General features: G+C 49.3%; 1 protein-coding gene across 1 annotated transcript in view; it reads left to right on the plus strand.

Annotated features, from left to right (window-relative positions):
• Window positions 1–13,703, plus strand: part of Paics (PAICS bifunctional enzyme) — a 36,613-nt gene that overhangs the window by 8,963 nt on the left and 13,947 nt on the right. Inside the window, exon 3 of the mRNA XM_077702984.1 lies at window positions 13,503–13,681. Within this exon, the coding sequence (XP_077559110.1) occupies window positions 13,503–13,681 (179 nt within the window). The remainder of the gene's footprint in view (window positions 1–13,502; window positions 13,682–13,703) is intronic.

Consider the following 13,703-nt stretch of genomic DNA (forward strand, 5'->3'; position numbering starts at 1 on the left):
GCGAAGTGAAGCACTTTCGACGTGGAGGGCTGCTTGACTGGTCCCCTCGTCTGCCGCCTGGCTGGGACCGCTGCTGACGGCGCCGGGTCGTACGCCAGGATAAGATACGCGCCCGGCCCCTTCCTCTCCCTGCTCGTCCGACTGCCGCTGCCTCAGCAGGGGTTGGGGGTCCGACCCGAGGGCGGGGGATTGTGAAAACCACACACGGACGGTTTCTGGGAAATGAGCCCGGGTGATTACCCGGGCTGATAGGGGCCAAGCGTGACCATCTCCGTGTATAGTAGATGGAAAGACACGCTGCCTCCACCGCGCGATAAGCGCGCACCTTCCTCTGACCCTGCGAAGGCCGTGCAGTTTCCACTTTCTTTGCATTTACGTTCTGTTCGTTTTGTAACCGCACCTTGAGTAACTTGCGAAAAGGCGCTACTTTTTAAGCGCGGTATGTAGTCACGCCCAAGCAGAAAATTCTGCACTAGCATCACGGCACCGTCCCTTGTGTGGAAGTGCCGGTGGACTGAACCGAATTTAGCGCTCAGTTCACTGAGCCTATCAGACTACCACAAGCAAGACTATACGTGCGGGTACTCCTTTCCAACTACTCTTGCTCCTCAAAATGTTCCCGTTTTCGTCAGCTCAGAAAAATCCATAGCGTATGCGGACGAGAAAAGAGAACAGACACCACGTTCAAAGACACATCTGTTCCCTTGCCTTGTCCTCGTCCTCATGCGCTATGAATTTTTCTGCAATGCAATGCAACACCAACTCGCCCAGGAACCCGTACTCGTCAGCTCAGTCGACCAGCAGGATTCCATTTCGCCCGTTTCCTTCAAAAGCTTGTCAACACAGCTGTACCTGCTACTAGAGCCACAAGATCCGTAGCTTATTTAGTGGCTCTTCCTGCTACTGGCACGGGAGCTGGGACGCGAGAGTACATGTATCACAAAAAGGGGTGAAAGACCAGTTCCTTCCTCTGAACCGGTCTCGCAATTCTTGCCTTGAAGGCTGGCGCGATTATTGCGAAACGCGTGTGCCAAACGCTGTCATGGTTTCCTCGAAGGTTAAAGACGGAAGGGAATGTTAAAGAGAACGAGGGGGAGTAACGATCGAAGTGCGCGACTTTCTCAGCCGCAGTTCCGCGTTCATGTGCGGACGAATTATTTTCCGGGGTGGTCCTTGCATCACGGAGGGCGCATTCCGAGATTAAACCGCTTGGTGTTCTTTCTAACGTAGAATTCGTTTAGCAGGTCCTTTTGTATTTAGTTTGCCTGTACCAAATTAACACGCTGTTCACCGGAACGGAACTCGCTACCCTGCTCACCGCTCCGATACGATGTACGCGAGACGAAATTGCTCCAGTTTGTTTGCGGCGCTTTGGCTGGAGTAGTATGCAGATAAGCGTAGCTTCGGCGTGGATTTTCGTGATTGCGTTCTAAGGGAGTCCGTTTGAGTGTGCGGAAGTGCAGCCACAAACGCGGGCCGGTGCCAAAGGTCGACAGCGAACGGCTGCATGTCGCAAGCCGCGCCGCGAACTCGGCGCTTTCTGCAGCGCGCGACAGCGCACCCTTGCCGTCCATGCGTCTTCGTCACAGCCCGGCGCAGCTTATCTGGGAGTTTTCCGTCCTTGGGACGCCCAGGAATTCTCCAAGCGCCACGTTTTACGAAGGCGACCTGGTCTCCCCGACGTCCTCAAGCGGTCGAGTGGTCGCGGCAAAGGCGTCTCTGCCTCAGGCACTTCATGAGGAGCGCGGTTGTACGCCACATTGTCATTACTGCCAGGCTGTGTTTGTGTTTGTTGACGGTGTCGCATTCTTGTGTTCGTCCTGTACACACTTAAAAGCCGCTCTAGAATCGTCAAGTATACCGGAGAAAAGATCTTTTACGTTCGCTTATCGTTGCATCCAGCAGACCTCTAAAGAAATAGAGATAGATAGAGATAGAAAAAAACATGCGAACGGGCCGAGGTTGGAGGTATTTAATGTAGCATCGGTGAAGCCTTGAGGCACGAAGGGGGAGATTGCGAGCGCATTGGGAGCTAGTGTGGTTCTTATTTTTAGCGTATGAAGTATTCCATCGCAGGGGCAGAGAGTAAGGGAAGCATGTGGTGCGGTTACATGGGATGCATTTGAAGAACCGCTTCGTCCTGCACTGTCTAGCATGGTGCGGCGACTGAGGTGCTGTTGTCCTTGCTGAATATAAGTTTGGCAAATCACTTGCTATCGCTGCTTCTGCAACCAGTCCCGCGCGACGATTTCTGCACAGTTTTTGTGTAGATCCGCCGTTTCCCGATGGCTACATTCAAAAGAAACTCGGCCGGTCTTTTATGGCTCCTTCAACAGGTCCGCCCGCGGGCTGGAGCAGCAAATCGGCATGCATCGCGCATGCGGAACGGCGCATGCACCTGATTGCGCCTTATCCGAATTGCGCCATCGTGTTTGCAGGTCAAGTCTCCACTACAGCTTGCGTCTGTGGATCGAGGAGGCGGCTCGCATTTGTTAATCGAATTTACTTCTCTCCGTCTATCGGGCATGTTTTTGCTGCGATGCCGCTCGCAAAAGATGTCACCGAGTGCCATGACCTCTCTCCAAAGAAAAGAAAAAACAGATAAAAAAAAGGACATTTGAACTAGAATTCTCTATCGCCCTGCTAGTTTGCATAAACCTGTTCTGCGTTCGAGGCATGTCCGGCAGTGCAGGGTCTTGTTTGCGGAGACAGCCAGTTCCGTTCTTCTTCTTTTTTTTCTTCTCTTGAGTCTATTGCCGTAAGAGCAATATGAGCTGATGGCGCGCCGTTGCGTCACGGCGATATAGTGACGCACAAGCTCCTGTGACGTATGCGCAGCGGTTGTACTCCTGTGACGTATAAATGGGTGCCTAGAAGAACAGTTTCTTTCCTCCAGGCAAGGACCTTAGTTGTCCCTTTCCCATCGAGGCCTTTCCTCTCGAACCGTTCTGGCGGGACGCTCCGACAGACGTCGCACCTAGAGTTGAACGAGTTTGTGATGAAATGCATGACTGCGCTCTTCCCAAGTCGCAGAACATGTCATGCGATCGAGCGATTCGCGTGACCTGCGTATGCTCCGGCACTTCCAAACTAGTACACGCGCTCGTGAGTTGCGGGTCGTTTGGAAAATTCCGCTTTTTCTTTGATCGCTTTTCATCTACTTTGACCTTCCGTGTACGAAAAAAGAAAGGGAGTAGTGTTTATGTAAAAGTAAAGGCCACGAAGCGCCTCGCTTCGTGGCCTTTATGAACCAAGACACGCAAAATTGAAAATACTGTTTGTTCGTGGAGGTCAAATAATGGCTGACCAATGGTATATATGCCCATTTCCCAACTCAATTCGACCTGCACGGGAAGAAATCGCGCCATTTCAGTGTTCTGGTTCACATTTTCGTGATCGCGTTTCATTTGTGCATGATTGTGCAACCTCCCAAATTTTTATTGTCACGGGAGCGACTTCCGGTCGGCGACACCGCCCTATCACGGTGTCTACGCGCACGCGCATACATATCTGCTGTACGAGTGTCGTCTGCTACGCTGTTCTCCTTAGAGCAACACACCCCCTGCTTTTCTTATCGGCGAAAGCCGCTTGCTAGCCTTCAAAAGAAGCCAAGCAGCGTAAACGTTCCTGATGAACGTGCAGGGAAAGTGATACGAGAAACATCAAACGCGCATTGGAGATGCGCATGTGCTTCAACCCCCGGTTTCTCGCAAACGAAGTCATGCAGAGGGGGTATATCGCCCTCGAGGAAACAGCGTAGCAGACCATGCTTACTCAGGATAGATAGTTTTTTTTTTTTTTTTTGTTTTTTCGCGCGTGCGCGTACTCTTTTCCATTTCGCCACTGTACACCGTGATTAGGCGCTGACACGCCGATCGGTCACTGCTGCCGTGATATTGAGAAATTGGGAGGGTGTACACGGATGATGTTAGACGATATGATACCGTGGGGAACGCCGAGGCCCGTTTACGCTGCTCCTGCGCAGGCGACTCTTTCGCGCCGTCAACAAATCGACGGCCGGGGTTACGCGCCTGCAATCTCGCCAAGGACGTGTTTTCGTCCCGCTCGAGCCTACTTCCTTGTTCTCAAGAAAGCTTATGCAGCCTTATATTGGTTGCCGCTGTAAAGAAGCCATTAACGACGGCCAACGATCTCCGGCAGTCTGGCGGCCACCACAAATCAGCTGTTGCTATTACCAACGTTTCTATATTATTCGCTATTACTGTCCGCCATTATGGCGGGGCTTGCTCGCGTGACTTGTCTTTCTCGGTATTCGAGAGACAGTCTGTTGCACGGTGGAGATCTTTTTCACCCGGTGCGCAAAATAGCTCAGTTGCTCCTCTGGAGAACAACTGAGTACGTACGGAAAAGAAAAAGAAACAATTCTAATTTTCTTAAAATGCACTAGCGATACGAAGAAAAATAATTACAATCAAGACATATTTCTGAGGATGTCGATGCCAGTACCAACCAGTACAGCATTTAATTTCGCCCAAATTTAACACTTAGCGGCGTCTCGGTGGACACTTCCGTGAACATTCACAAGCTCAATTTATGCATTGGTTAAAAACGTGCGCTCACTAAAGCGAAGATAATGGTTTGAAACACAACGACTTGAGTGATTCAAGCTGCATTACAAGCATTGGATAAATTCCTAATGCTTTTATAAATTCGTTAAAATTTGGCGGTAAAACTGTGGTCGCTTTTTATTTTAATAGTTGCCCCGAGAGCAAACTAAACGAAACTGTGGCGCACTTTTATAACAAAAATATCTCAAAAACGGCCCCACCTTGTGAAGCTAGCTCGCGAACTTGCTCGCATTTCTTTAACTCAAAATTTTGGAGCATTTCTGTGGCAGCTAAAGCTTCTGGGATTACGTTCCAAGCATTGCGGCGCAATGCACATGTGCTCTGCAGTGTCGATGCGCGCAGCTGTCAGTGTCTACACAGCCGGAGTGCCGAAGTACACATGAACATTGACTCTGTGGCTTTCAAGCGCCAGAATAATAAAAAAATGCTCACGCTAACGCGTAGGATTTGAAGGTAGCGAAGCTGTATACGCATCACGAAGGTTTAAGTCCATGATTGCAGCCGATTTGCTTCATCTTCGCTGTCACAACTACTTTTACTCCATCATTGTTGCTATAAGTGTGAGCTTCTTTATCTTTTCTGGAATTGATGATCATTGGACATCACCTTGGAGAGGCGTACGCTATGACGTCTTTCTCGTTCCGAGCAAGTGTTGCCACGATTACGGCCAACACTGGAGTTCTTTTTTTTTTTTTGCCGACCTTGGCCAATTACCCGAAGTTGGTATGCTTGGCTTGACAAACGTGCGCAGGGGACGCTGGGCGGTCGTCGCGAGGCACGCACACACGAGTGCTATAGTTCCTGGTTTTGTTAACTGCCAAGCGGTCGCCACGAGGCCCGCGCTAGGTAATTTCTTGGTGTTTTTAACTGCCGCAGGAATGAGACAGCTGCGCATATCGCGCAGTTTTGATACAAATTTGTTTTCCTGCGCCAGACTGCTCCTAAAGCTTGAAAATTGCAAAAATTGCGCCAAACTGCTCCGAAACAGTCCGAGAGCCAAGGATTTTAGCGCTTCCGTCAGTTTCAGTGCGGAAGAATGCCTACTGATGGCATAATTTTCCAGCACCCCCAAGGTGATGCTGTTTGTAAAGGTAATTTATTGATCATTCAATAAAAAACCCGCATAAAATTGACCTTGAGATAGTTTTTCCGAACGTAGCAATGTCGGGTTGTCAATGTTATATTCTAGAGTGTTTAAAAGTTTTCTCATCGAAAAGCGTTGAAAAGTCTTGTAAAAAATACTTATGTGATTACTGATGCGCAAGGTGCTTGTGCAAGTTGATGAAAAACGGCAATTTTTGGAGCGCCGTATCTCCGGAACGACACGCCGCCATCATGGTGTAGTGAAGATTGGAAAACATGGCCGCCGGGCAAAGCAGTTGTTCGTGGTTCAGGCAGAGGGCCCTTCGCCGATTTCTACTGTGGTTTTGGTTATGGGGGTGGCTGGGTTTACATTTAGTCGTTTTATCTGTTGCGGGATGTTGCGGGACTCGAAAGACGGGAGTTTATCAAAAACAAAGGGGTGCCCGCGAATTCGCCGTGTTTCGGCCTTGAGTGTGAGGCGCTGTGCGTGCTTGAAGTGAAATTTTGAACTCATTGCGGTGTTATAAAATGCTGAGCTATGACTGCATTTGACAGCGAGCTTGCGAGCGGCGGGAATGGGATGATCGACATCGCAGAAGTGGTGGCGCAGGCTACATCGCCGCAAAATGTTCAAGCAATGTCCGAAAAGCGGAACGGGCTATTATTGCACGGCACCGGTCACTGCTCTGAGGGCGCGACGAATAAGTACACCCAGCGCCGCCCCGCGGAAGCTTGAGCTAACTTTGGGTCGGTGAGAGGCAGACGGCGGCCGCGCGTTCATGTAATCGGCACCTCTCGGTTGTTTGCTTTTGCGATTCTGCGATTGTTTTTGAAAGGTGTCGCGACCTTGAAAACTGTTCTGGTAAATAGTTTCCCCGTGTCTCAAGTGCTTCTGTGCGATTTCCGGACAATTACGGGGCTGAACTACTACTGTCGGCCTCGCGTGCGCGAGAAGTTAGAGATCGTATGTTCCCGCGCGCGTGCGCGCCGTGAAAGAAATTGACGGGACAGGCATCGTTGCGAAGTCCCATTCTCAGCAAGGGAAGGTTATTTACAGCGCCAATTCAGGTCAGTAGCCAGCGTATACAACGGCGCTCCACGACAGAAGCGCGTTTGTGGTATGCTTCCTCTGTTCGCAACCACGCTAGTTACTTTTTCGGTTGCCCTTCTTCAGCTCGGTTGGTGTTGTCACTAACTAACAACGCATTCCAAACGTTATTAGCTGTTGACAAAGTAAACGCAGTTCCCCACAGTTCAAAATCTGCTGCGGAGCGGCGGTTGTCTTTACGAAGATTCCGTTTAGTTTCGGCTTCTATCTTGTGAGTAATGTTAGAGTCGTCTTAGCGGCTAATTGTGATAGTTTGTTCAGGCCGTTCGGAATTCTCCAAAAAAGTATTTCCTCCTCCTCCCCATCCTCTGCTTAAACAATAATAACCTCAACTTTCAGAGTACGCAAAACGCATTAAAGAAGTCAGCGCGAGTGAATGCAACCTTGCCTTTGATAGCTCCACGCTCTCGCTTGGAATGCGTGGCCGAACTATGTACACTTCGGGGAACAAAGTAGGACAGTAAGCGGGATGCGTATTGACCGTCTTGACATTGCTTTTGGCATCACCCGCGAAGTGCTGTTAATGCATATTCTTGTGCCGCCTTTTGGTATCCATTCGGTGCCGTGAATGTCGCTAAAAAAAGGTTGGTGCTGATAAAACAATAGTGGCGGAAGCGGTAATACATTGTGTTATGCAACTACTACGACGGCATGCCATTCATTGCAGCGCGTGATGTGTAAGAACACTGAAAGCAAACGTTTTAGTTTTACGGCCCTTCGTGCCTGCGCTGCATAAGTTTACTCCTTCCACTGACAAAAAATGTCACGACTTTCTTACTTCCTTGACTTTTCTTACTGCTAAAATCATTTCTTGCGACGCTTATTCTTCCACGGCTGCCCGAGCGAGAAACCTGATGGCAGGCAGCCCGCAGGCTGCCTTTCGCGATTGTGGCTGTCCTTCGCGCAGCAGTAGCGGCGCTGCCACTAATTCTTTCCTGCAGCCTTTTGATCCTTTCGGACCCTGCAACTTGCAATTATAACTATGTTTCTTAAAAAACTTCCGCCACACACGTCGAACCGCACGCAGCGCGTGTTTTTACGTGCGCTGAAGGGCCGGGCGCGACATCCACCGACCCAGAGTTGCTAAGCGGCGGCGAGAGGCGGCGCTGGAGTCGCGCGGAAACTGCAGTGTCCGGTGCCTACTGAAGTGAAACTTAATGGAAAGAAGGAGGAGGGCAAACATACCAACGTTACTCAAATTACGATGGTAGTGAACGTGCACTTTGGGGATTGAAATGGGAGGGCTGGTGGGGTACGATGACTGTCACCTCGCTTTGCGCAACTTTTTCTGTGGCTCTACATTTGTGCGTAAAGCCCCGTCTGGGAATACGAAAATAATTTCGGCATTTACATGGCAATAAAAATGCCTTAAAATTGCTTAGTTTTTCAATTCGATATTCTCAATGGCATTCCACGCTATCTATACATTGAGCCTAAGCATTTAAAAATGGTTTCTAAAGAGGTAGTGCAGTTCGTACCTTGTGATACTCTGGTAGAAAAAACTTTATTCAAAGGCTGTTTCAGTGTTATGTACATTCAACACCAATTAAAAAGTGCACGTTTCCCCCATGAGTTGCAAAAAAAAAAAAAAGAGTTACCCCAAAGGCTCTTAAAGGGACATAATAAATGTCGTTGTTCTGCTCCAAATCAAGATTCTTCTGCTCCAAAATCGAGATTTCGCTGCTCCAAAAACTGCTCCCAAATCTGATTCAGCTGTCTCACCCCTGACTTGCGGACACGAAAAATTACGTTTTGCTACATAAACAGCTTCGCTGTTAAAAAAATGGCCGCGTATTTGCTCGGATCGTTGCAAATGTCGTCGCAAGACGGTAGTCTTTTCCCGCCCCTGCCACTCTCCCCCGTTCACCTCTCACGCTGTTCCCTATATCGGTCATCCCATGATGTATGCAGTATAGAGGTTGGTTAATTCAATTTTTCCGCGTTTGAACTGACTGACTGACTCACTGTCTGACTGACTGAATAATCTTTATTGAAGTAAAGATGGAGGAAAGGGGAAGGGAAGAGAAGGATGATAGTCACAGGTGGAACCCTTTGTCGAGGGCTCCATTGGCTTCTGCTCCCGTCTTCGCCCGGCTGATTAGATCCTTTTGGATCTGTAAGTCAGGACTGGCGAGGGCGGCCTCCCATGATTCTCGTGAGGTTAGTGGCGCGAGTCCTTTTGCTCTTCGGCCCAGGTCCACGTGGCGTGGAAGAGGGTAGCAATCACTCCTCATAGCCTGCAGTCTTCTGTGTAGTCGGGGTGCCGAACGTTGTTGGAAAATCTTAGCCCAGCGAGATTTATGAATGCAAGTGTTCGAATCTTGCGTAGCGCCTGGGCTTCAGTTGCCGTTTGTTCACGATGAGGGATTGGATGTGTAGGTAGCCATCTCTTTTCTGGCGTTTTGAAGGTATTCCCCGTACGTGGTGGTGCTAGGGTATCGTAGGGCATAGGTCACAGGGTGGTGGTGAGTGAAGTCGCATACTTCGCTTGTTCGCCGCCTCTTATTCGGCAGTCCCTCGTGGCCGGGGGTCCACCCAAGCAACCACGGACGTCCGAAAAAACAGCCGAACGCCCAATGCCAAATTTGGACGACGGGCAGTACTGTACGTCCATGTTTGGATGTGCATTGGGCGTACTGTGGACATCCAGCAACGGATGTACAAAGGATATACATTTTCGTATGTCTAAAGTCATCCGCCCGTGAACGTACAGTTACCACAAAGCATCCAATAATGGCGTAGATTGAATAAAAGCAAAAATAGAAAAGCTACTCTGCTTTTCAAAGCAATGGCGTTACTGGAACAAAACCTAGCTCGTAATGTCTCCTGTACAGTCGAGTAGCGGCCAGTAATTTTTCGTTAAGTTAATTATCTAAATTCTGAAAAACTGTACTAATCATTGAAGTGTCAATGAGGCACGTGTAGGAACCCACGAGAGGAATATAACTGCGGTATTTTCAACGACGAACTAATTGCATACTCATTTATTCCCTCTGATAAAGAAACTCCGTGAAACATGAAAAATACCACGTGACGGCGCTCCCGCGCGCATTAGAGTTCCTGTATAGCTCCCCAATGGGATATACAGGAACTCTAGCGCGCATCATAAACCAGCGCTTTCAAGTAAGCGGATTGAAAGCAACTGCTCTGCCCGTCACACGTCCGAAAAGACAGCGCATCACCTTGATAAGGACATGCATGGAAGAAGCAAAGATTCGCGGTGCGCATGCGGGAGATAACGCACAAACTCGGTCGCGATTTCTTCTTTATGTTCTCTATTTCGTTCTGGCTAACTCAGACGCAGCCTGTTCGAGGGCATTGCTTTACGATGCGCGCTGGAGTTCCTGTATATGGCTCAGCTAGGGGAGCAGAGTTGCGCGTCAATCCGCCATCTTGAGTTCTAAAGTCGTGCGGGAAAGCCACCCGTCACGCGTGAGCCGCCGCCGTGCCGCCGCGCCAGTGGCAGCGGCGGAGAGGAGTCGACGCATGCGACTGCCAGCAGCAGCGGGACAGCGCGACTGCATGCGGGGATAGCTAATCAGCTGAGCGGCTGCTGCTGCCGCCGCCGCCACCGCAAACGTCGCCGCTCACTTTAGCATAACTGGCTGAAAACGGTGTCATGTGCGCAGCACTGAAAGCGGGCTTCGCTGTCGTAAGGTGGGACCCGCGGTATGTGGCAATCAGACGCGCAACTCTTGAGCAACGCGATATACAGGAACTCTAATGCGCGTGGGAGCGCCGTCACGTGCTATTTTAAATGCAGAGCATTTCAGTAACTCACGATGTCACCCGCGTTGACGTCCGTAGTCCGCACCGCACCCCTCCCTACTATATAAAAAAAAAACATACTATCCGGCGCCAGGTTTCGATCCGTCGACCCTGCGGGTGAACGCAATGTACATGGTGCTCTACCCACTGCGCCACAAAGCCGACACAGAATGGGACGACGCTACTAACGCGCCTTATATCGTTGACTCATTCAAATTACTGCTGACGAGCGCTCTCTCGTCAGCAGTTGCCACAAGTGCAACAACATTAACGTAACGCAAACTACTTAACGTCGTGCGCCCCCGGAAATGCTCTGCATTTGATCGTGCCCCTCGCGAGGGGGATGTTTCACTGCGTCTTCCTACTGGCCAGTACACTCGTCGCCATCTGTCGGATGTTGTGCGAACCCTTAGCGGCTGATGGCGCGCAATTTGAAACGACATTTAGATGTGAAGCAGCTTTTCATATTTCGCGGGGTTTCTTTATCAGTCAGAATAAATGAGTACGCGATTAGTTCGTCGCTGAAAATACCTCAGTTAGATTCCTCTCGTCGGTACCTACAAGTCTCTCATTGACACTTCAATGATGAGGGTAGTTCTTCTGGATTTAGATAATGAGTAATAATTAATTAATTAAACTTCATTAACGAAAAAATTACTGGCCGCTACTTCACTGCACTAGAAACATTATGCACTAGGTTTTGTTCGAGTAACCCCATTGCACTTTTTTTAAATCTTGGTGCATGATAGCTGGGACACCCTGTATAAGAATTGAGGACCTTTAAAATAACGTGCAAATCAAGCTTGCCATGTTCGTGCATAATTTACCTGCCCGCTAGTGCATTGGGGTTGTGCTGTGTAGGATTCGTTTTAGGAAGATTTCTGATACCCGCCACGGTGGTTCAGTGGCTAAAGCGGGGGACACATGTGCAGAGAGCGACGCGTTCCCGTGCACATTTTTCCTCTCTCCCAAACCAGTCCCGTAGCCTTCATGCGTGCTCCTGGCCGCCACTGGACCGGTTTCCAGAGTGCGAATACGCGTGTGAATACACGTGCAAATACGCGTCCCTATCTGCTTATGTGCGTATGTATCTGCTGAGCCCAAGGACGCCGGTTCGATTCCTGGCCGCGGCGGCCGCTTTTCTGATGGAGGCGAAAAGCAAAAACGCCCTTGTATTCGAGATTTCGGCGCACGTAAAGATACCCAGGTGGTCAAAATTAATCCGGAGCCCTCCACAATGGTGCGCCTCATCGCCTGTGTTGCGCCGGCGCATTAAAACCTCATAATCAATTAAAAAATTTGCGATTCTATAAATTTTTAGTAAACGTCCGATATACATCCAATTTCAGATGCCCGAATGGACGTACAGAAGTGTTAAATCCAAATGTCCTACAAACGTACATTTTATGTCCATTGACTCTAAAACGGATATCCGGCAGACTAGAGCCAGAATTGACGTACGCTGGATGGCCGACGGAAGTCCGGTGGTTGCTTGGGCACGTAATCTGGACTTTGTCAAGGCATTCTGGAAGTACCCTTTTAGAAAAAGCGGTATTCTTCCTGTCGCGAGCATTCGCACTGCCTCTTGCAAATCGGTGATGTTCAGGCTTCGGCTGTTCGGGTCCCCCAGCAAATGCGGGGAGGCGGGCTTAAAAATACATGGCTGCTTGATTTTTGCAATAGCAAATTTTAAAAATTTACCTTGAAAAAAAATTACCGTGAGCAGTTGAACACGGCAAAAATGAATTGGCGCGAACCGGGATTGATCTTTTGGCTTTTAAATGTTCTATGAAGCTTAGCCTTGTGATTAAAGGATGCCAGACAACTTCCCTGTTAACATCAGCGTTCACGACATACAGATGGTGAAGCTGAGCTAATTTTGCATGGGGGAGGAAAGAAGCCTGCTGAAGCACTCTGGAATTCTTGCAGCCGGGAGTTGCACAGCCCCATGAGCCTGTTATGATGTTGAGACTGCGGCATGTAATCTTGCACGGCTTTTTCGTAGTCCACTACTGCGATCGTGGCTTTAGCACCATCGTACATGCGGGCGTCCGTATACACTCTATTCCCATGATCTTTAAATTTCCAACAAAGGAACTTAGCCCTGGCCTGTCTTCTCTTGTAAGCTGGGGTCCATGTTCTTCGGCAGGGGGGATGTTTTTAAACGTCGGCATTGTTCAGCCGTCATATCTGTCATGGCATAGTCTTCTTCACTCGCGTGGAGTGCCTGCTGTCCAGAGAACGGTGTGGCCCGTTTTAGTGCTTTCGAGGCGCTCTTTTTGCGCTGTGAGGGTTGCTTCCGGATCTCTTCAAAGGTGTTATGGAGGCCTACTCGAAGGAGTTTCTCATTTGCCATGAAAATTGGGAGATTAATGCTGCTTTGGAAAATGGCCATCTTACAATGAAAGCGCTACTAATGTATTAAAATAATGAAATACGCACTGGCAGTTTGCAAGGTGGCTCAGCTTAACGTGGCGGCAGCTCAGAAATTTTTGTCAATTGTTTAAAACAGTCAGAGTGACTTCAAAGTGGGCACAATCGGTAACAAATTAACACACCCTCTTGTGAACCGCATCGAGTTTTTTTTTTTTCTTCTCCAGAATACTGCAGTTGGCGTCCCCATTCTAAGATGGTCATTTTCAAAATTGCCTCCAGATGTTTCGCAGACATAACTTGTTAGACAAAACGTAAGAACTGAGCAGGCTGTGGTTTATGAAGTGTCCCTAGGGTGACAGCGATGCATAGCTGAAAGCAGTGGACTGTAAATGCACTTTGGGGTCTAAGAGAAGAGGCAGTGCTTTGAAATTCACATATTTCTTGAAGTGGGCTGTAAACTTCAAAATTTCAGCCACAACAGTCGCCAAAATGAATGACCTTGTGCGTCTTTTGGCTCGCAAGTTGAGGCATTGTGGGACGTACTGACTAACCCCGAATATCGTGACGACACCTTGCAGGGGTCAAGACCCACTTTGTCCGCAAGCAGGATGACAAATCGTTTGTGGCCCGCAACTGTGCCATGGTGCCCATCGAGTGGGTGACGCGGCGGATCGCCACCGGCTCTTTCCTGAAGAGGAATGTTGGCGTGAACGAGGGCTACCGCTTCTCCCCACCAAAGCTGGAAACCTTCTTCAAGGTTTGTCTTGGCGTGTGCTCTG

This window comes from Haemaphysalis longicornis, unplaced genomic scaffold, assembly GCF_048455015.1.
Source record: "Haemaphysalis longicornis isolate Haplotype H1 unplaced genomic scaffold, Haemaphysalis longicornis Haplotype H1 scaffold_3, whole genome shotgun sequence".
Lineage (NCBI taxonomy): Eukaryota > Metazoa > Arthropoda > Arachnida > Ixodida > Ixodidae > Haemaphysalis > Haemaphysalis longicornis.